Genomic DNA, 20,188 nt, shown 5'->3' with positions numbered 1-20,188 from the left:
CATCTGCCTCTTCCCCCACAGCAAAGCAAGGTGCAGTGAAGATGGCTGTTCTGGAGGGGGATAGGCAGGGTTTGAGGAGGACAAGGAATAATCTGCCCAGGACAGGGGACACTGGGGTGTGATTTCTGCAGCCACCCAGCTCAGCTCCATGGTTCCCATGTGGTTTCACAGGCAGTTGTGGTGCTGGTTGGAGTCATTCTTCCAGCAGGGCCTGGAGGTGCCCACCTGCACCAAGAGACCCCCACCTCCCTGCGTGGTGCAGTGAATCCCGACACAACCTCTCTCCATCCTCCTACCTCCTGGTGAGGGATCTCCAGGGAAGCTGGAATTACCCTCGGCCCCAACTCAGCCCAAACCACAGCCTTTGACCCGCAGCCCTCCCAGCGCAGCCTGTGGCTCTCCATTGTGGTGCTGGGGTTTTGGGAGTGCCCATAACCCCCGTGAGAGCCTGGCAGCGCCGGCTGCCCGCAGGCGCACACCACATCCGCCGCTGCCCATAGCGGGGCAGCTGCCGCGGTGGGAGCGCGTCCCCAGCAGCCGGGGGGCCCTCGGGTGCCCCACAGCGCAGTGGGGCACAGGGAGCGAGCCGGGAGCATCGCGGGCGCGCACGGGGTGACCCCGCTCCGTGCAATGCGGCGGTCCGCCGGGAGATGGCCCCGCGCCGCGCTGCGCTCCGCCATTGTCCGCCGCGCTCCCTCCTCCCTCCTCCTCCTCCTCCTCCTCCTCGCGCCGCCGCCGCGGCGCGGCCCCGCCGCCGCCGCCCGCTCGGAGCAGGTAGGGCTGCGGGGACCGGGGACGCGCACAGCTGCGGGGCGGGGGGAGGGAACGGGCCGGAGGGGTCCCCCCCGTGCTCCCACCGCGGCTCCCCCTTCACACAATGGTCACCGTGCTGTACATACCGGTTCGGATCGGTACCGAGAGCCATGGTTTCAGCCCCCGGGGCAGGTGGGCAGCGCCACCCCGAGGCTCCAGCACAGTCCCGGGACTCCGGAGGCCCCCCCCCCAGCATTGGGGCGGCGCTGGGCGGGGGGATAGGGAGGACCGGGAGCGGACCCGCGGTCCTGACCCGGCCCGGGAGGGGGGAGGGGGCAATCGGGTGATTTTTATGAGCAGAACAATGAAACGGAGCCATCAAAGTGCGAAGTTCCTCATCTGCAAAGCGGAGGGGGGGGGATCTGGGGGGTCCTGTCGGTTCCATCGTGTTAGAGACCCCCCAGAGGGATGGGGATGGGGACATGGACAGGGACAAGCACAGGGCACCGAAGCCACGGGGGGCGCTCCCGGGATGCTCCATTGCCCCTGCGAGGCCGTGCTCTGCATCCTGAACTTGCTCACGCGTGTGTTTAGGAGTGAACTTCAGAGGCCTGGGAGCTGTGACCCCTGAGCAAGGGGATGGAGCAGCTTCCCCGCAGCTGCTCGTGTGTGTAAGGGCAGGCAGGATCTGGGCCGCGTGAACCAGCACTGCTGGGATCAGGGAAGATCAGTGTCTGAGAAAGCAGGGATGGGCAGCAGGGAGCTGGGGGTGATGGAAATGAAGGGGGTACCCAGCCCCCGGGTTAACTGCACCAGCAAGGTGCCAGCCCCACCTCGCCTCGGGAGCACCATCCTCAGTACCAGTTCAAGCCAGAGCAGGGAGAGCATCCGTGCTGCCGGGGGCCAAAAGCAGCCAAAAGGAGCAGCTCCTCCAGGCCAGCAGCCCCACAGCCAGGCACCAGCCCTCCTCACACGCTAAGGTATGAGTAGGTGCTCTGTGTGTGTGCAAGCATGGCCCGGTGCATGCTAAAGACACACGTGCAGGCAGTGCATGCCAGCAGCCTGGCTGTGGGGCAGGATGGGGTGGTGATGCTGGGGCTCACAGCATTCATGGCCCCATGCCAGGTGAGGGGTTTCCCCATGCACTGGGTGCACACAGACACGTGTCCGACCTGTGTCTGCTGTGTCCTTGGGCTGCAGCTCTCTCCCACCCACAGCAGCACTGAGCAGCATAAGGACTTGGTTCCTATTGCAGACTGGGTCGTGCAGTGTGGGGCCAGCCAGCACCCCCCTGCACCCCAACAGGGTGCTGTGGGCAGAGGGGTGCACCCCAGCGGCTCCAGCACCTTGAGGCTTGGCTGTAGGAGTGTCTGAGGCAGGGAGAGCCCTGCGGAGCGTATGGCACCGCGATGACTGGAATCATGGCAGCAGGATCCATCCCTTGGGGCTCACCCTGGGTGCTGGGATGCAGGCAGGGCTGCAGGCAGGGAGGGCAGCGTGCTGCTGCAGGCTGTGCATGCAGGGCTGCAGCCGGTGGGTGCACACACACCCGCGCTGCCGTGCAGGCAGCCGCGGTGCTGGGGGAAGCAGAGACTTGCATAGGAGCCGAGTGCCGGGGCTGCAAACCTGCCCCTGGCATCCCCTTGGGAAGGCTTGAGCACAGGGATACACGGCCCTGGGGATGGGTGCTGGCTGCGGGAGCAACGGGGTTGGCTCATTCCCAGAGTCTGGCTGTGTGTGCTCCCCGAGCCAGGGAGGAGGAGGCACGGGTGTCTCGGTGATGGGGATGCAGCAGTGGAAGGGTCCCCCCCTTGCTCTTCCTTGTGCCCCCATCGGTTTGCAGGCGCTGGGTGAAGTGCAGCATCTCCTATGGAGCTGAGCATGGGGCTGTTGCACCTTGCTGCCCAGGAGGGCTCTGGTGTCCCCTCTCCTTCCCCTGTGCCAGGCTGGGACACCCCATTGTCCCTCCATCAGCCCCATGGTGGGCTCAGCTCCAGGTAGTGCCTCTGCAGAGCTCCCTCCTTCGGCTGCCCCCAGTCACACCGGGGACACTCGCATCCCAAACCCAACCCCTCTTCCCGCGGCAGGATTTCCTCCCGAGGGGGGAAATACGTATTAAAATGATGGAAGAGCCTTTGGCATCATTCAGCTTCACATCCTGCCTGCCCCGCACAGCTTGGACCGGGCTGGGCTTTGCTGGGCTGTTAACAAGGAGACCTATCGGCTGGAAGAGGAAGGAATTCCTGCCATAAGGCAACAGGTTGGAAGTGAGTGGCTCCGGCTGTTCCCAAGGTCTGGTGTGTGCAGGATGGCAGCTGCCTGGTGTTGTTTTGCTGCACAGCACGGATTGGGGATCTCCTCATTGCAGACCTGCCCTGGCAATGGGAGGTTTTGGGGTGCATGGAAGGAGCCGTGTCCTTCACACCCAGCCCGCAGGGACCCCGCTGTGGAGCTGGATCTTGGGGGCAGGGATGAGCTCCGGGTCCTTCCCGTTGCCCTGCTGCAGGGAACCAGCTCCAGACCCCCTTTGGAAGCTCCCACAGGTTACTTGGCTTGTGGATGAGAATAGACAGAGCTGCCTGGAAGTGTCTGTTGGGATCAGGTCTGGGAGGGAATGGATCCCTTCACACGGAGCACCTCTGGAGGCTGGGTTTTGTTGGGTTCTGGGTTGTGCCGAGTATGGCTCCAGGGATGAAACTCCCTGAGTTTCAGTCTCCAATTGTACTGAGAGCAGCTTCCCTTTAGCAGCTTCAGTTCCAAACCCAGGTGAATATCGGGGCTCACCCAAAGGGGATTCCTTGGTCATGGTGCTGCGTGGGAGGTCTGGAAATGCTCCATTTCCATCCCATTTTGGAAGGGAAGCATATTGAGACCAGAGAGCTTCCTCTGGAGCCGGAGGAGCTGGGGCTGTGGTGCTGGTGCTGGTGGGGTGCCCTGGGAGCCTGTCCCCCCCATGTCACCACCTGTGTGGGGCTGGCTCTGCCTTGCAGACCTTGGAACATCCCCACTGCCAGAGGATGACCTCAGGGATGCAATGCTCAGTGTTCCCAAGGCAGGGAAGCTGCTGGCATCCTCCTGCCCGGGCAGGAAGCACTGCGAGCGCAGCCCTGCTGGGCAGCAGCAGCGGGATGGGTGGATGGACCTGCAGCCCCAGAGGTGAAGGCCACTTCTTTATCCTGCTCAGGGCTGCTCCTCCCTCCATGGATTATAACCGGGTGTGAATTGTGTCCCTGAGAGGCAGAGCCTCCATCCCCAGCTCCCACACCAGGGACCTGCCCCTCCACGCCTCGCTCTGCTCCTCGCCCTCAGATGGTTGATGGCTTCCCAGATGCTTTGGACATCTCAGATCTGCTCCCAGCACAGCTGCCTGCGAGGGGAAAGGGGGGGAGGGATGAGGAGAGCTGGGGTTGCACAGGAGGTCCCTGCAGCTCTGTCCTGGGCTCCTGTCCCAGTCCCTGGCTGCAGCCTTGGCTCTGCCATGGGATCCTGTGGGATCCTGGGAGATGCTGGGTGCTGAGTGCCCTGAGCTGCCCCCAAGCTGATGCTCATCTCTTTGCACAAGGGCTGGGGTCATCCCTGTGAGGGTGTTGAGGCGCTGGCACAGGGTGCCCAGAGAAGCTGTGGCTGCCCCATCCCTGGCAGTGCTCAAGGCCAGGTTGGACACAGGGGCTTGGAGCAGCTGCTCCAGTGGAAGGGGTTGGAGCTGGATGAGCTTTAAGGTCCTTTCCAACCCAAACCCTTCCATGATTCTCAAGCGCCATCCCCACAGGAAGGCTGACTCTGTGCACCTGAGCAGCACATGGATGGGGAAATATCCATCACGCAGCAGCAGCTCCTGCTGGGTCACACCAGGGATGTGCCTCTCTCTGTGTCCCTGCAAGGCCACAGCCTCCCTTACGTGCAAACTGGGAAGAAAGTTGTGTTAAAGTCATTCAGGGCTTAGGGCAAAGGGCTCCAGGGAACAAGGGCGTTTCCCTCCTGCGGGTCCCTATGGAGGCTGGGATCCCAGGCAGGATGGATCCCCTGATGCTGACGTGACCGTGGCAAATGCCAGGAAATTCCATGTCAGAAAATGATCCCTGTTATTAGCAATGGGGTTTTAAAGAGGCAGAAAATCCGCTTGTGTCTGTGGCTCTGGAATTCCTGCCTTGGGAGCTCCTGGTCCGGAGTCATGTTTGTAATGGGATGGGTGTTGGGTGGGAACAGGGCAGGACCCTGAAGCAGGAGGTGCTGGTTGAGCTCTGGTCCTGCCCCTGGACGAGGACTTGGAGGGCGACTAGGAGACGTCAGGGCTTTTCCATGTGGATTTCATTGTCCTGGTGCAACTGGGGAGGGAAGCAGCTGAGCACCTGCTCGAGATGCTCTTCTCTGGCTGGTGTTGGCACTGTGGGGTTGCTGTGCCTGGCGCAGGCTGAGCCTTCCTCCCCATCCCTAGCTCTGTCTGTATCCACAAACCCATCCCCTCCCAGTTCCTATCCACATCCCTATTTCCATCCTCAACCCCATCCCTATCCCCATCTCTATCCCAATCCCCATTCCCACATCCTGGCTGCACTGGTGCAGGTCTGGCTGCATCCCATCGGCACACATGGAGCCTCAGCTCTGCCAGGCGGGATTGTTTCTCTGTCAGGACCTCAGTGAGCTGCTGATGCTTCTCTTGGAGACAGCACTGGCGTTGTGGCTTTGTCATCCACCAAAAATGGGTTTTGTTTTATTGCTTTTGGGTTAAAAGCACATTTTCTTTGCTCAGCCTCCAGGAGCACTGCCAGCCTTTGGGATTCCTGTTTCTCCAGGAAAAGCCCACAGCAGCCGGCAGGGACTGAAGTGCTGGTCAGGGGGAACCATTCCAGGCTCTTGGGTCCTCCTGGAAGCCATGTTTCCAGTTGGAGTCTGAGCATAACCCTCACGTCTCCCCATGCCCAGGTGGCCGGCGGTGCAGCATGCCTTCCTCCTGACCCTGCGCCCGGCAGGAAGAGGTCCTGGGTCCCGGAGCGATGTCCGCCACACGCGGCAATGGGGAGCACTGGCAGTCCCTGGAGTCGGTGGGCATCAGCCGCAAGGAGCTGGCTCTGGCCGAGGCGCTGCAGATGGAATACGATGCGTTATCCCGGCTGCGGCAGGACAAGGAGCAGAGCCGGGCCCGGCAGCGCGGGGACCAGCCCCTCATCTCCTGGGACGAGCCCGCGGACAGGAGCGGCTGCGCTGGCATCAAAGCTGCGCGGGGCCTCTCCGGCTCCGACCCTCTGCTCAGCTACAGCGTCCCGCTGGTCCCCGACGGTGCCCCCGTGCCCGGAGCGCCCCCCGCCGGCCCCAGCCCTCCGCCGCTGGAGCCGCAGCCCTGGCTGAAGGGGCCCCTGGCTGGGGAGTACCTGTACATCCTCGAGGGGCCGGGGGGGGACTTCCTCGGGGAGCCCCTCAACGGCACCAAGCCCCACAACAGCGGCGGCAGCTCCCCCAAAAAGCTCTCGCCGCCCCCTCTGCCCCCCCGGCACCTGCTGTGGAGCTCCCCCGAGGGCACCCAGCGCTCGGGGAAGGGGTCCCCCCTGTCCTCCACCAAGGGCCCCCAGCCCAGGGACATCAACACGTTCTCAGCAGCGCAGGAGCGCGCTCAGGGGAAGCTGCTCGGGCGCCGCATCTCGGAGGAGGACCCGTACGGCATCAACGATGCCATCACCTGCCTCAACCTCAAGTCCACCTACGAGTCGGAGGTGCTGCGGGAAGCAGCCCGCGGCTGGAAGGAGGGCAGAGGCATCTTCGAGAAGGAGCTGAGCGGGAAGCCGGTGGCGCGGAGCAAGACGATGCCCCCCCAGGTGCCCCCGCGGACGTACGTGTCCCGCTTCGGCAGCAGGAAGAACCTGGCACCCAACAAGAACCGCAGGATCTCCGGAGACCCGGTGAGAGGCTTTTGTCTTCTGGTGTGGGGCTGGGCTGGAGCTGAGGCAATGGAGAGCTGGGAGGTTGCAAATGGGGCTGTGCATTTCCTTTGCTCAGGGTTGGTTTTCTTTGCCCCATCCCTGGGACTCCTCATTCGTACTTGCACCATGGTCAGAGGCATCCATGCTCTGATACACCGTCCCTGGGGCTCAATGAGCCCTTCCCAGGTTGTGCAGCTCCCTGAGGGGTGCAGGATGGTGCAGAACCCTCTGGGGGCATGATCCAGGGCCGGGAAGCCGAGGACATGAGCATCCTGCAGCTCCAGGGTGCAGGAGCTGCTGCCTCCAGCTGTGCTGCAGGGGATTCACAGCAGGCTCATGTTGAGGTGTCCCCACATCCTCTGGGATCAGCCGGGAGTCTCCTCCCAAGAGCCAGGCCATCGCTTTCCTTTGGGCTCGCAGCATCATCCCTGAGCCCAGCTCCCTTCGTCCCCCCATTGAGCAGCCAGCAGGATGTGTCCCTGCTGCGCACACGGTGCTGGGGCTGCTGCTGCCCCTCCTGGGGGCTGCTGGGTGCCCACTGCTGGCTCTGGCACAGCTCATCCTGCCCCAGCAAGAGCAGGGCATCCATGAGGGGTGAGGTCACCTCCCTGTTCCCGGGGAGCGGGGACGCAGCTGGGGCCAGGGGGGCTGTGCAGGGCACTCGCAGCTTCCTCGGTGCCGGGGGCTCCTTGTCAAAGAGCATTAACCCCATCCTTAGGGACTGCTCGGCCCCCACGTTGCTTTGCCCCCCCCGCTGCCTGGGTTCATTATCTGACAGCGGGGCCGTTGTTCACTGGGGTTAGGGTTAGGGTTCCCCCTGTGTGGGGAACCTGCCCTGCCACCGCAGCAGCAGGGCATGGGCATGGGCATGGCTCTGCCAGGGATGAGGCAGCCACAGCTTCTCAGCGCCCTCCCAGGGAAGAGCTCCTGCCTTATCTCCAATGTGAACGTCCCCTGTTCCAGTTTAACCCATCACCCCCTGTCCTGTCTCTGCTCCATGTCCCCAGCGCTGCCCTCCCCCAGCTGCAGCAGCACCACGTGCACACAGGCTCTGGGTGTCTGGTGCTGTAACAGGGAGATGTAAGCGTGGGGCAATGGGCTGGAGCCCCCCAGGGACACTGCAGCTGGGTCATGCGCTCATGCTCTGCCCTGCAGGTTGCCCCCCGGCCGCACTCCTTTGCCAATGGCTATGAGCTCTTCGAGGTGTCCGAGGAGCGGGATGAGGAGGTGGCTGCGTTCTGCCACATGCTGGATGTGTGAGTACCTGCATGGGGCTGGGGCCTCCTGCTGCAGAGCACCCCACAAGTGGGGAGCTCTGGGGGCCGGGGTGAGCCCCAAAGCAGGGCAGCGCCCCTGACCCATCCCTGCCTCGCCAGGCTGCGCTCCAGCTACAGCACCAAGGACTATTCCCTGACTGGCCTGGTGTGGAGCGCTGTGAACCTCAGCCCCGAGCAGCTTGGCCATGGCGTGAGCCTGAAGGTGACGGTGGTGTGTGACAGCCTGCGGGAGCCCCTCACCTTCACCTGCGACTGTGAGTGTCCCCTTGTCCCCCCCCTTGCAGCGGTCAAGGGAGCCCCAAACCCCCGGGTGAAGGTTGAGGGGGGGGTCCCACCACCCCTGGGGCCCACAGTGCTGCTGCTCCTCCCCACAGGCTCCTCCACCGTGGACCTGCTCATCTACCAGGCACTGTGCTACACTCACGACGAGCTGCACAGCATCGACGTCGAGGACTTTGTGCTCAAGATCTGTGGTTTGGAGGAGTTCCTGCAGAAGTGAGTGTCAAGGGGGGGCACACAGCACACCCTCAGGGTCCCCGGGCTCACACTTGGTCCATGTGTAGCTGCAGCAGGGTGTGATGGATGGCCAGGGCTGATCCCAGCAGGAGCCTCTCTGCTCCGTCTCCTGCCTCCCAAGCCATGGTGATGCTCTGGTGTGTTGTGGGAGCATCTCTCCCGGTGGCAGGGTATCCATCATACTGACCCCCGTGCACCTGGAGAAAGGCCTGAAAACCAGGGAGCTGCCAAACAAGCTCTGTGGAGAAGCATTAAGACCAGGCACATCATGGTCACAGTGGCAGAGCCTGGCTTTTCCATGTTCCTGTGGGAATTACAAGCAGAGGTGGAAAAGAGACATGCTGGGAGCAGGGTGAAGGCACAGAACATCAGGGCTGCGGTGATAGGGATGGAGACCCGCACAGATCCCTCCCTCTCTTGCTGCCTGTCCTGCAGGAAGGCTGCATTTCCATAGGGATTTGGGGGTCTTGCAGAGGAAGGCACAGCAGCCTTGTGTGCGAGGCACGCGCCGTCCTCCCCAGTGCTCGGAGCAGTGAGCCAGCTCCTGCTGCTGGAGCGCTGCCCTGGGCCTGGCCGGGCCATGGGAAAGCTGCAGGAGCTTTGCCATGGGCTCCAGGAGCTGCTGGTTTAGGCCCTAAAGGGGCGGCTGGGAATGGCTCAGCCTGGGAGAGCCTGTGCAGCACCGGAGCAGAGGGCTCAGGTACCAGCTCCTGCCTCTGGACCCATCGGGAATGCCCATCTGCGGGACAGATCCAGCCAGCTTGGAGGGCTCTTCCCAAAGGGATGGACCTCCTGATCCTTTGGCTGGGAGCAGCAGCCTGGGCACAGAGTGGGACGGGCCCTGGCGAGTGTTTCCCCAGTGCTGCTGGATCTCAAAGGAGCTTTGAGAAAGGCCTGGGACATAAATCCCTTTTGCCACCAATCTTTTCTTTCCACATCTTCCTGTGGCTGAGGAGATGCTGGGGGTGCCAAACCCCTCCCTGTGGAGCCAGTTGAGCACTTGAGCTCTGCAAACCACCCTGAGCTGCTCCCCCTTTGCTTCTGCAAGGCACAGCGGGAGCAGGACCAGGCAGGGGGTGCAGGATGCCAGTCCCAATGTTGCCTTTCCCAACCCTTCCACCACCTCTTGCCAATGCAGCTCCATCCTGCCTGGAGCTCCTGTACCCTCTCAGCACCTTGCCATGGCTCTGCTGTACCAGGGCTGGATCAGTTCCAGGAGGGCTTCCCATGCTGGTGGGCATGGTGGGACCAGGCTGATGCAGCCAGAGCATCCTCCAGCTCCTTGGCTCCACACTCACTTCCCACACATCCATGGGCAGGTCCTGGCAGGATGGGCTCCTCCACACCCTCTCCTGGCTCCATTGTGCCGGCTTTTTGGAGAGCACAAGGGAAAGAGGGAAAACAATAGCTTATTCTTCATGTTTCCTAGCGCAAGCTACTCGGTGGCACAAACATCCCTTTGCAGCCAGGCTGAGCCCCACCAACACTGCCCAGCTGAAGGGTGTTGGGATGGGGGATCCCAGGTTGGGTTTTGGAGCATCCCATGGGATGGAGAGGGGCTGTGTGCTCACTGGGAGGGCTCTGTCCCTGCAGCAAGCACGCACTGGGCAGCCACGAGTACATCCAGCACTGCAGGAAGTTCGACATGGACATCAACCTGCAGCTGATGAAGAGGAAGGGGCTGCGCAATGACCTGGCCCGGACGGTGGGTGCCCCCTCTCCCCCCGGGTGTGGGGAGCAGAGCAGGGATGCCCCTGGCATCTCCCTGCTGCAGGAACACCCGGGAATGGTGAATGCACTCTCTCCATCTCCAGGCAAATGATGACCAGAGCCCGTCCACGCTCAACCACTACATCCACCTGCAGGAGAGGCCCATCAAGCAGACCATCAGCAGGTAGGGGGGACAGCACAGGACTGGTCCCCTGTGTTGGGTGCCCGCTTGGCCAGGGCTCAGCGTTGCTGTCTGTCCTCTAGGCAGGCGCTGAGCCTCCTCTTCGACACCTTCCACAATGAGGTGGATGCTTTCCTGGCAGCTGAGGTGAGCAGCAGGGACCAAGGGGGTATTTTGGAGGTCACCTTCCCTCATTCACTGCAGTCGCTTTCCCCTTTTTGTTATGGGGCTCTGAGGGTGCATCAGGGAAGGGTAAAGCCATGACAACAGGTTCACCTTTCCCTTGGCTGCTGGAGGCCCTGCCTCACCCCCGCTTTGTCCTCCATAGGGAGACTTCCCACTGAAGGCAGAACGGGTGATCCAGTCAGTCATGGCCATCTGCAATGCCCTGGCTGCAGTGGAATCCCAGGAGATCACAGCAGCCCTCAACCAGATGCCCCCCTGCCCTTCCCGCATGCAGCCCAAAATCCAGAAGGTGAGAGATGGGCACTTCCCACCGGTGGGAAGCGCGTTCCCACATCGGGCTCCGTTCCCAGCTTCCTCCCTTCACACCACATGGAAAATTCCTCAAGAGCTGGGAGCAGGCGCTGCCTGCCCAGGCAGGGTCTGGTTACACGGCTCTGGCTCAGCCCCACAGGGCTCCCTCTGATGCTGCTCTGGTGGTTTCTCTTTTTTCCTCAACAGGATCCAAATGTTCTGGCCAAGAGGGAAAATCGAGGTATTTGTGTTCTCCTCCCCCCCTTCTGGGCTCATGTTCTTGGTGCTTTTAATCTTCAACCCCCTTCCCCCTCAATTACTGAGGCCAAAAGGGATTTGGTTTAAGAGAAGAGGGTTTCTGGAGGTGATGGAGGTTGTTCCATGAGCCCAGCAAAATGGGAAGCCTGAGATTCTCCCTCTCAAACTGCTTTATCCTGAGGGAGACTGCCCAGGGTCCCTCCTGCATCCCGACCCCAGCCCAGCGGGATGCAGTGGGGGGCAGTGGGGGTGCCACCACCCCAACACCACCTGTGTCACCCTGCAGAGAGGATCGTGGAGAGCCTGACGGCTGCCATCCTGAACCTGGTGGAGCTCTACTGCAGCACCTTCAATGCAGACTTCCAGCCGGCGGTGCAGGGCAGCCGGGAGCACGGTGCGGCACGGGAGGCTCGCCTGCTCTCCTGCCCGCTCACCTTCACCGTCTACGCCACCCACCGCATCCCCATCACCTGGGCTGCCAGGTACGGGCCCTGCCGGGGCCCCGCTCAGCCTCCACATGCCCTGCGTGGCTCAGGAGCTTGTCCCTGGCCCACAGAGAGGGGTAAATGTGGATTGAGACGGGATCTGAGGCAGAAGCTGTTCCCTGGGAGGGTGCTGAGGCGCTGGCACAGGGTGCCCAGAGAAGCTGTGGCTGCCCCATCCCTGGCAGTGCTCAAGGCCAGGTTGGACACAGGGGCTTGGAGCAGCTACTCCAGTGGAAGGGGTCCCTGCCTGTGGCAGGGGTTGGAGCTGGAGGAGCTTTAAGGTCCTTTCCAACCCAACCCAGTCTGGAATTCTATGGTTCTCTATCCAGCATGCATAGAGGGAATAAGAGCTAACTCCCCCAAACCTCCTGAAGGGCAGGAATATTGGGATGTGGTGCTCAGCAGGCAGTGAGGGTTGCTCACAGGCAACTGATGCTGGAGCTCCTGGGCAGGAAAGGCTCTGCCATGCTCACCAGTCCCAACCCCATGTGCCCCTGGGGATGCAGCATCACTGCTGGGCTCAGCATCACCCCAGGGATGTGACAGATGGCCCCGGTACAGCAGGGCTGGGCTGCCCTCGCCCCACACCAGCAACGTGCTCCTTTGTTCCATGCCTCGGGTGCCCCGTACCCGCTCCCAGCCCCACACAGGGGGGACGCGGGAGTCCGGGCGTGTGAGGCACCGGCGACAGCAGCAGCCGCCCCGCCGGGGACCCCTCGCCTTTGTCCTGCCCTTAATGTATTCCCCTTGGTGAGTGGCTCAGAACAAAGCAGGAAGCCTGGGAAATGCCTGCATCCCCTGACCCCAGCCCTCCCTGGATTGTCGCTCGGCACCTGCCACATGGCAGGGCCCCCCCGGCAGCCCCGTGTGATGGTATGTGTGGTGGCATATGGTGATGGGGACACAGCGCCCAGCACTGCACCCCCTTCCTGGCACAGCCCCTTCCCCAAGCCCAGCTTCAGGAAGACGCAGCTCCCACCCTCCCCACCCCACTGCTGTGGGTCTGCCCCATGGTGGGATCCACCCCCAGCTCACAGCTCCCCTGCCCCAGCTGAGCCCCCCCGGGCTCACAGCTCCCTCTGTTCCTCTTGCAGCTATGAAGATTTCTACCTCTCCTGCTCTCTCAGCCACGGTGGCAAGGAGCTGTGCAGCCCCCTGCTCACCAAGAAGGCCAACGTCTACAAATACCTCTTCCACCTCATCATATGGGACCAGCAGTAAGGCAGCACCCAGCCAAGGGGTGGGCAGGGGGGTCCTGGTGCCAGACCCAGCCTTCCTCCTGCCCTGCTCCTGCAGCTCCTCTCTGCACCTCTCCCTCGGGTTTGGGCGTCGGAAGCTCTTGTGTCATCCCTGGGAATAGCAGCAGCCCTGCCCGGCCTGGACCTGCGTGTTTGCGCCTGGGAAAGGGGATCTGATCCCAGAATAGCTCCGGGAGCGGGCAGGGAGGCAGCGCTGATCCGGGCCGGGCATTCGCAGGGAGGTGTGGATGGGACGGGGTAATTTTAGAAGGTGCCGGTGCCCCCAAGGACAGGCGCCGGGCGGCCGGTGGGGAGCGGAGCCGGGCCCGCAGCCCCGTCCCCTGCTGCCCGTGCTGGGGATGTAGCTGCCCCCCCGGAACATCGCAGAGGAGCCTCAGCCCCGGGGTCCCACGTATCCCCCCTTGGCCGTGGGACGAGGTCAGTGCGCGGTGGGGACCCTCCATGGCACTGGGGTGCGCTCCCCAAACCCAGCTGCATCCTCCGGTGTCGTGGGGCCCTCATCCCGTGCTGGCCGCATGCAGCACCCCCGGTGCCAGCAGCGAGGGCGCCGCAGGGCCGGGCTCTCCGGGGGCACACTCGGCATCCGCAGGCAGGGACCGGCTGGAGCATGGGGAGCTCGGGTCCCGTTCCCGGCAGGGCTGAGCCGTGGCTGCTCTCCCGCAGGATCTGCTTCCCGGTCCAGGTGAACCGGCTGCCGCGGGAGACGCTGCTCAGCCTCACGCTCTTCGCCGTGCCCGTCCCACCCCCGGGGGGCTCCTCCGACACCAGCAAGCAGCGGCGGGTGCCCGAGGCCCTGGGCTGGGTGACCACCCCGCTCTTCAACTTCAGGCAGTACGTGGGGCACTCCCCGCTATGGGGCACGGCCGGGGGGGGAGGCAGGAGCCCCGGGGGCAGCATCGCCGCAGCGGTGCCGCCCTCCTGCCCCTGTGCCCTCAGCTTCTTTCTCCTCCAGGGTCCTGACCTGCGGGCGGAAGCTCCTGGGCTTGTGGCCGGCAACCCAGGACAACTCCAGAGCCAGGTCCAGCGCCCCCAACTTCAACCAGCCCGACAGTGTCATCCTGCAGGTCTGTCCCGGGGGGGCTGGGGACACCCCCCTCCGAGCCCCATGTGGCTCCCCCTCACCCTCTGCTCTGCCCCAGATCGACTTCCCCACCTCTGCCTTTGAGGTGAAGTTCACCAGCCCGCCGGCGGCTGAGCTCAGCCCCAGGTACGAGTTCGGCAGCCTGGGGGAGGAGGAGCAGCGCCAGCTGCGGGAGGCGATGCAGAAGAAATCTCTCTACTGGTAAGTGATGAACCCGGGGCGATGCCGGCATCGCCCTGCCAAGGGGGACCCTGCTGTGAACCCCAGGGGGTGTCAGTGTCTGACCCTGCTGAGCACTGGGGATGATGCTGGAGCCTGGTGTTGTCAGAGCCAGGGTGCCTGGGCAGGGTCTTTCCATTCCCCCCCCTAAGGGAGCAGCTGCCCGGCCTCTCATCCAGCCTGGCACAGGTCAGGAATCACCCAGCACTCATTATAAGCAACAGGATCAAGTGTTGGCAGCTGCATCAGGATCCACTGCACAGAGCAGGGCTGATCTCATTGCAGACCTGCCCAGGGGTCCCTCGGGGGACAGCCAGGGACGTCCCTGCAGCAATTCAGTCACCCCCGGGCATGGGTGCTGGGCTTCTGGCTGTTCTCTGGGAGACAGGATGCAGTGTGGGGATGAGGGGAGACCCCAGCATCCTGCAGCCCTGTACAGAGCAGCCCAGGGGGATGCAGGCAGGATCATGCTCTCCATCCCAGAGTCATGGCATAGTTTGGGTTGGAATGCCATCCCCTCCCTTGCCCCAGGCCTCATCCTTGTCCCCTGCCCCCAGGCTGGTGGACATGGACCGCAAGCGGCTGTGGGAGAAGCGGTCCCACTGCCATGCGGCACCCGGCGCCCTGCCCATGCTGCTGGCCAGTGCACCCAGCTGGGAGTGGGGCTGCCTGCCCGACATCTACGCCCTGCTCAGCCAGTGGACCTACATGAGCCACCAGGATGCCCTGGGCCTCCTGCACGCCACGTAAGGCACGGGTGGGTGGTGGGTGCCGCAGGGATGAGCACTCTGCAATGGGAGGAGGGGTGCTGGGGATGCTGTCCCCATGAGACCTGTCCCTGCTGCAGGTTCCCGGACCAGGAGGTGAGGAGGACGGCTGTGCAGTGGATTGACTCCATCTCCGACACGGAGCTGCTGGACTACCTGCCCCAGTTGGTCCAGGTGCGTGATGGGACAGGGATGTGCCATGTGGTGCATGGTAGGACCGGGATGTGACATGGGGTGCAAGCTGGTCCCACTGTGCCCCAAAACTACCCCCGCTCCAGGCCCTGAAGTACGAGTGCTACCTGGACAGCCCGCTGGTGCGCTTCCTCATGAAGCGAGCGATCTGCGACCTGAAGATCACCCACTACTTCTTCTGGTAGGTTATGGGGATCTGCGAACAGTGAGGGGAGGGGGGATGCTGCGGCTCTCCTGACCCCTTCCTGCCCCTGCTCTGAGCAGGCTGCTGAAGGACGGCCTCAAGGACTCGCAGTTCAGCATCCGGTACCAGTACCTGCTGGCAGCCCTGCTGTGCTGCTGCGGGAAGGGGCTGCGGGAGGAGTTTGACCGGCAGTGCCTGCTCGTCAGCACACTGGCCAGGCTGGCCCAGCAAGTGCGGGACGCGGCGCCGTCCGCACGGCAGGTGGGTGCTGGGGTGATGGGAGGGGTCCTGGGCTGTGTCTCAGCCCCCCCCACATCCTATACCCACCCCATCCCTGCCCACCCGCCCCACAGGGCATCCTCCGTGAGGGGCTGGAGGATGTGAAGCAGTTCTTCAAGGCACACGGGTCGTGCCGGCTGCCGCTCAGCCCCAGCCTGCTGGTGAAGGGGATTGTGCCGCGGGTGAGTGCTGGAGCCGGGGGGCTCAATGGGCTCCTCTCTGCCCCCAGCTCACTCTGATGGGCTGTGCCTTCCTCCCATGACAGGACTGCTCCTACTTCAACTCCAACGCTGTCCCCCTCAAGCTGTCCTTCCAGAACGTTGATCCCCTGGGAGAAAACATCCGTGTCATCTTCAAGGTGAGCCCGGCTCCCCTGGCATAGCCCCGGCTCCATGGGGCTGCCTCAGCTTTGCCCCCCGGCTCTGATGGCTCTTCCCCATGGGCTCGCAGTGTGGAGACGACCTGCGGCAGGACATGCTGACGCTGCAGATGATCCGGATCATGAACAAGATCTGGGTGCAGGAGGGGCTGGACATGCGCATGGTCATCTTCCGCTGCTTCTCCACTGGCCGTGGACGAGGTAGCCCCAGCATCAGGGCATCCCTGGTGGCAGCAAACTCAGCGTCCCCTGTTTCAGTTTGAACCCATCACCCCTTGTCCTATCACTGCAGTCCCTGATGAAAGGCCCCTCTCCAGCATCCCGACATCCTTCAGACACTGAAAGCTGCTCTGAGGTCTAAAAATCACGATGCTCTTGGGCTAGCAGCAGCACAGGAGGTCCCAGGGCTGTGCTAGAGGAGCTGCTGTGGGTAGCTGTGATCCACTTTTGGGTCTGAACCCAGCAGCCCATCTGTAAGAGCACAGCTTTGCAGGCTGTCAGTCAATGGCTGGGGAGTCAAGGGGTTGTGCTCGGCGGGGCTGGGTCTTGGCACCCCTCAGGAGGGATGGGTGCTCTCACTGCCAGGCATGGTGGAGATGATCCCCAACGCCGAGACCCTGCGCAAGATCCAGGTGGAGCATGGCGTGACCGGCTCCTTCAAAGACCGGCCGCTGGCAGACTGGCTGCAGAAGCACAACCCTGGGGAGGATGAGTATGAGAAGGTGAGGAAGGAGCCTGGCAGGGTCCCTGCTGCTCGTGCCCCACTCTGCAGGGATGAGACCCCCTCGCATCCCTTTCTCCACTGTTGGCTCCTTCCCAGGCTGTGGAAAACTTCATCTACTCCTGCGCCGGCTGCTGCGTGGCCACCTACGTGCTGGGGATCTGCGACCGGCACAATGACAACATCATGCTCAAGACCACAGGGCACATGTTCCACATCGACTTCGGCAGGTTCCTGGGCCACGCGCAGATGTTTGGCAACATCAAGAGGTGGGAAGTGTCCCCAGAGCCTCCATGCCCCCTGCCCGGGCTCTGCAGGCCCCTCTCTTTGTGACCCCTGCTTGGGCATCACTTTCTGTCCCTCCCCGGCACAGGGACCGGGCACCGTTTGTCTTCACTTCAGACATGGCATATGTCATCAACGGCGGGGACAAACCCTCCAGTCGCTTCCATGACTTTGTCGACCTGTGCTGCCAAGCCTACAACCTGATCCGCAAGCACACCCACCTCTTCCTCAACCTGCTGGGGCTGGTGAGAGCTGGGGCTGTGCACCCCTTCCCACCGGGAACAGTCGAGGGTTCCTCCTGCCACCTCCCACCCTCATCCATGCCTTGCCCCCAGATGCTGTCCTGTGGCATCCCTGAGCTCTCTGACCTGGAGGACCTCAAGTATGTCTACGATGCCCTGAGGCCACAGGACTCTGATGCTGATGCTACCACGTACTTCACCAGGTAGAAGATACTGGGGTTTGCTGGGGCACAAGAGGATGGAGGGAGCCGAGGACAGAGGCACCCGCTGGGCTCTGCTCGCTGAGCACGTGGTGGCCTCGTTGCAGGTTGATCGAGTCGAGCCTGGGCAGCGTGGCCACCAAGCTCAACTTCTTCATCCACAACCTGGCGCAGATGAAGTTCACGGGCTCTGATGCCCGCCCGACCCTCTCCTTCGCCCCCCGCACCCACACCATCAAGACATCCGGCCGGATCCACGACGTCTTCCTCTGCCGCCACGAGCGGGTCTTCAACCCCAGCAAGGGCTACGTGAGTGGGGACGGTCGGGGGCAAGCCAAGGGGCTGCCTGGGTGTCTCTCTCCTGGTGCTCCTCCCCATCCCGTGTGGGTTCAGGGCATCCTGGGCTCCCCACCCCACATCCCATCTCTCTGCAGACCTACGTGGTGAAGGTGCAGCGGGAGGGCCCAAGCGAGGTGACCTTTGTGCAGCGGAGCTTCGAGGAGTTCCAGGAGCTGCACAACAAATTGCGCCTCCTCTTCCCCTCCTCGCTGCTGCCCAGGTACCCCCACAGGTCCCCACAGACCCTCGGGGCCCCCAGCACCCCCGGGCTCTGCTCAGCATCCGTCCCTGCAGCTTCCCCAGCAGGTTCCTCATCGGGCGGTCTCGGGGTGAAGCGGCAGCCGAGCGGAGGAAGGAGGAGCTGAACGGGTACATCTGGCACCTCATCCATGCCGCGCCCGAGGTGGCAGAGGTGCGGGGCTGGGGGGGCCCTGCGGGGGGTGGCGCTGGGGGCACCGGAGAGGTGAGAGGTGCCTGGGGTCGATGCACCACATCCAGCATCAGTCCTGACTGGTGAGGGACGTGCTCATGGCCAATGTCGGCTCCTTGCCCTGCAGTGTGATCTCATCTACACCTTCTTCCACCCCCTGCCACGGGACGAGAAGGCGGCCGGCACCAACCCGACCCCGAAGGCAGCAGGTAGGGGGGCTGGGGGCAGTGCTGGCACGGCACAGGGTGAAGCGAGAGGCTCCCATCCCACCCGCGTCCCTCCTCTCCAGATGCCACGTGGGCTCGGCCCCTGGGGAAGGTCGGTGGCGAGGTGAAGCTCTCCATCTCCTACAAGAACAACAAGCTCTTCATCATGGTGATGCACATCAGGGGGCTGGTAAGTGTGCGGTGCCCTGTGGCAGTGAGGTGGAGGCTCACCCCTCTGCTGTGCTCATGGGGTGTCCCCGGCTCTGCCCCACAGCCACCACTGCAGGATGGCAATGACCCTGACCCCTACGTCAAGACCTACCTGCTGCCCGACCCCCAGAAAACAACCAAGAGGAAAACCAAAGTGGCCCGAAAAACCTGCAACCCCACCTACAATGAGATGGTGGGATGGGAATGGCGTGGAGATGGGGATGGAGATTGGATGGGGATAGAAATGGAGATGCAGATGGGATGGGGATGGAGTTGGGGATGGAGATGGGGGGTGGAGGTGAAGATTGGGATTAGGAATGGGATGGAGATGGGGATGGGAGGTCCCAGGGGGTCTGTAGCTGAGGGTTTGCCCCCTTCTGCCGCACAGCTGGTCTATGATGGGATCCCACGGGGGGACCTGCAGCAGCGGGAGCTGCGCCTGAGCGTGCTGAGTGAGGAAGGCTTCTGGGAGAACATCCTGCTCGGAGAGGTCGGCATCCGCCTGCGGGACCTCGACCTGGCGCAGGAGAAGATGGGCTGGTTCGCGCTGGGGTCCCGCGGCCACGGCACCCTCTGAGGGGCCAGCACCGGGGCTGGGGACCCCGTGGCTCTGCCTGCCCTGGGATGTGCCCGTGGGGACTGAGCACCCATGGGTGCTGCTGCGGGCGGCTTCTCTATGAAGTTTACCTTGTGTCAAGGGAGCAACGCTGGGCGGGAGGAGGGAGGACCGGGGACAGGGGGACTCTTCCGGTGGGGTTCTGTATTGGAGTTGTTTTGTAAGTAACGAGTAGCGTGAGGCCGGGCACCGGGGGGGGGGAGGAGAGGGGAGGCACGGCGAGGGTCAGAGCTCGGGGTACAGCTCCAGCCGGGACATTCCCATCCCAAAGGTGAGCGGTGGGGCTGGGCACGGGGCTGAGCCCCCAGTGCCATGGGGACAGCTGGCGCCCTGCCCGTGCCCTTGCTGGTGGGACACCCCCATCATCACCCAGCTCATCCTCCATCCGTCTCCCGTCCTCCCTGCGGCCCCGGGGCAGAGGCTGCTGCGCGGGGCGGGTTTGGTGCCTGTGGTGCTTTGTTTACAGCAGGAGCTCCGTAAACGGACGAAAAGTTTCTCAGGATCGAGAAGAATGAACTGAACCTTTATATTAAAAGTTTTAACTCTCGGAGCTGGAGCGATGGTGGGGTTGGAGCGATGGGGGGGCAGGAGGGATGGGGGGGCAGGGGGGATGGGGGGGGATGGGAGGGCTGGAGAGATGGGGGGGCTGGAGGGATGGGGGGGGCTGGAGCCGGGGTCCTGCTGCCTCCAGCAGGGGGCGTGGAAACGAAGCAGTGCATCGGGTGGTGTGGGCCCTGCCCGCACCCCCACCCGCCGCGGCCCCACGCTCTCCCGCTGCACACGCAGTGCCGCGGCACACCCCCCCCCCCCCCGCCAACTCCGTCCCGGCCGTGGCTCCCGGTAACGGGGCAGAGTCCTCCGTCTCCGCAGGGGGCGCTACCGCGCAGCTCCCGCTGCCGCGCGGCTGATGCAATCCGCGCTCGGAGGGAGGGGCGGTGCCCCTGCCCGGGGTTCGGCCCCACGTGGGGGCGTGGCCCTCGCCGTGCCCAATGGGCGGTGCCGGCGCT

The 20,188-nt window shown here is 63.5% G+C and overlaps 1 protein-coding gene across 1 annotated transcript; it reads left to right on the top strand.

Moving 5' to 3' along the window:
- Nucleotides 1-674: 674 nt before the first annotated feature.
- On the top strand, nucleotides 675-19,731 carry PIK3C2B (phosphatidylinositol-4-phosphate 3-kinase catalytic subunit type 2 beta). The gene is made up of 33 exons (XM_034069759.1): nucleotides 675-774; nucleotides 5,677-6,647; nucleotides 7,824-7,924; nucleotides 8,045-8,199; nucleotides 8,320-8,440; nucleotides 10,055-10,166; nucleotides 10,276-10,355; nucleotides 10,436-10,499; nucleotides 10,681-10,827; nucleotides 11,037-11,070; nucleotides 11,374-11,569; nucleotides 12,667-12,789; nucleotides 13,495-13,662; nucleotides 13,784-13,895; nucleotides 13,971-14,113; nucleotides 14,689-14,877; nucleotides 14,979-15,072; nucleotides 15,177-15,271; nucleotides 15,355-15,535; nucleotides 15,628-15,735; nucleotides 15,819-15,911; nucleotides 16,004-16,133; nucleotides 16,518-16,654; nucleotides 16,753-16,922; nucleotides 17,027-17,183; nucleotides 17,274-17,383; nucleotides 17,488-17,689; nucleotides 17,815-17,939; nucleotides 18,014-18,131; nucleotides 18,277-18,358; nucleotides 18,439-18,545; nucleotides 18,630-18,758; nucleotides 18,954-19,731. Exons 2-33 carry the CDS (start codon nucleotides 5,748-5,750, stop codon nucleotides 19,140-19,142), a joined length of 4,872 nt encoding a protein of 1,623 aa, XP_033925650.1. The 5' UTR covers nucleotides 675-774; nucleotides 5,677-5,747; the 3' UTR covers nucleotides 19,143-19,731.
- The last annotated feature ends 457 nt before the right edge of the window (nucleotides 19,732-20,188 follow it).

The sequence above is a fragment of the Melopsittacus undulatus genome, chromosome 16 (genome assembly GCF_012275295.1).
Source record: "Melopsittacus undulatus isolate bMelUnd1 chromosome 16, bMelUnd1.mat.Z, whole genome shotgun sequence".
Lineage (NCBI taxonomy): Eukaryota > Metazoa > Chordata > Aves > Psittaciformes > Psittaculidae > Melopsittacus > Melopsittacus undulatus.
This window is presented reverse-complemented; position numbering and strand designations above follow the sequence as displayed.

What these genes read in the sequence shown, in the direction of transcription:
- PIK3C2B (XM_034069759.1), top strand. Translation starts at nt 5,748, where the DNA reads ATGTCCGCCACACGCGGCAATGGGGAGCACTGGCAGTCCCTGGAGTCG. An exon ending in CCGCTCTTCAACTTCAGGCA is followed by an intron (nt 13,663 to 13,783) that starts GTACGTGGGGCA and finishes TTTCTCCTCCAG; the next exon opens with GGTCCTGACCTGCGGGCGGA. An exon ending in ACCTGCCCCAGTTGGTCCAG is followed by an intron (nt 15,073 to 15,176) that starts GTGCGTGATGGG and finishes CCCCCGCTCCAG; the next exon opens with GCCCTGAAGTACGAGTGCTA.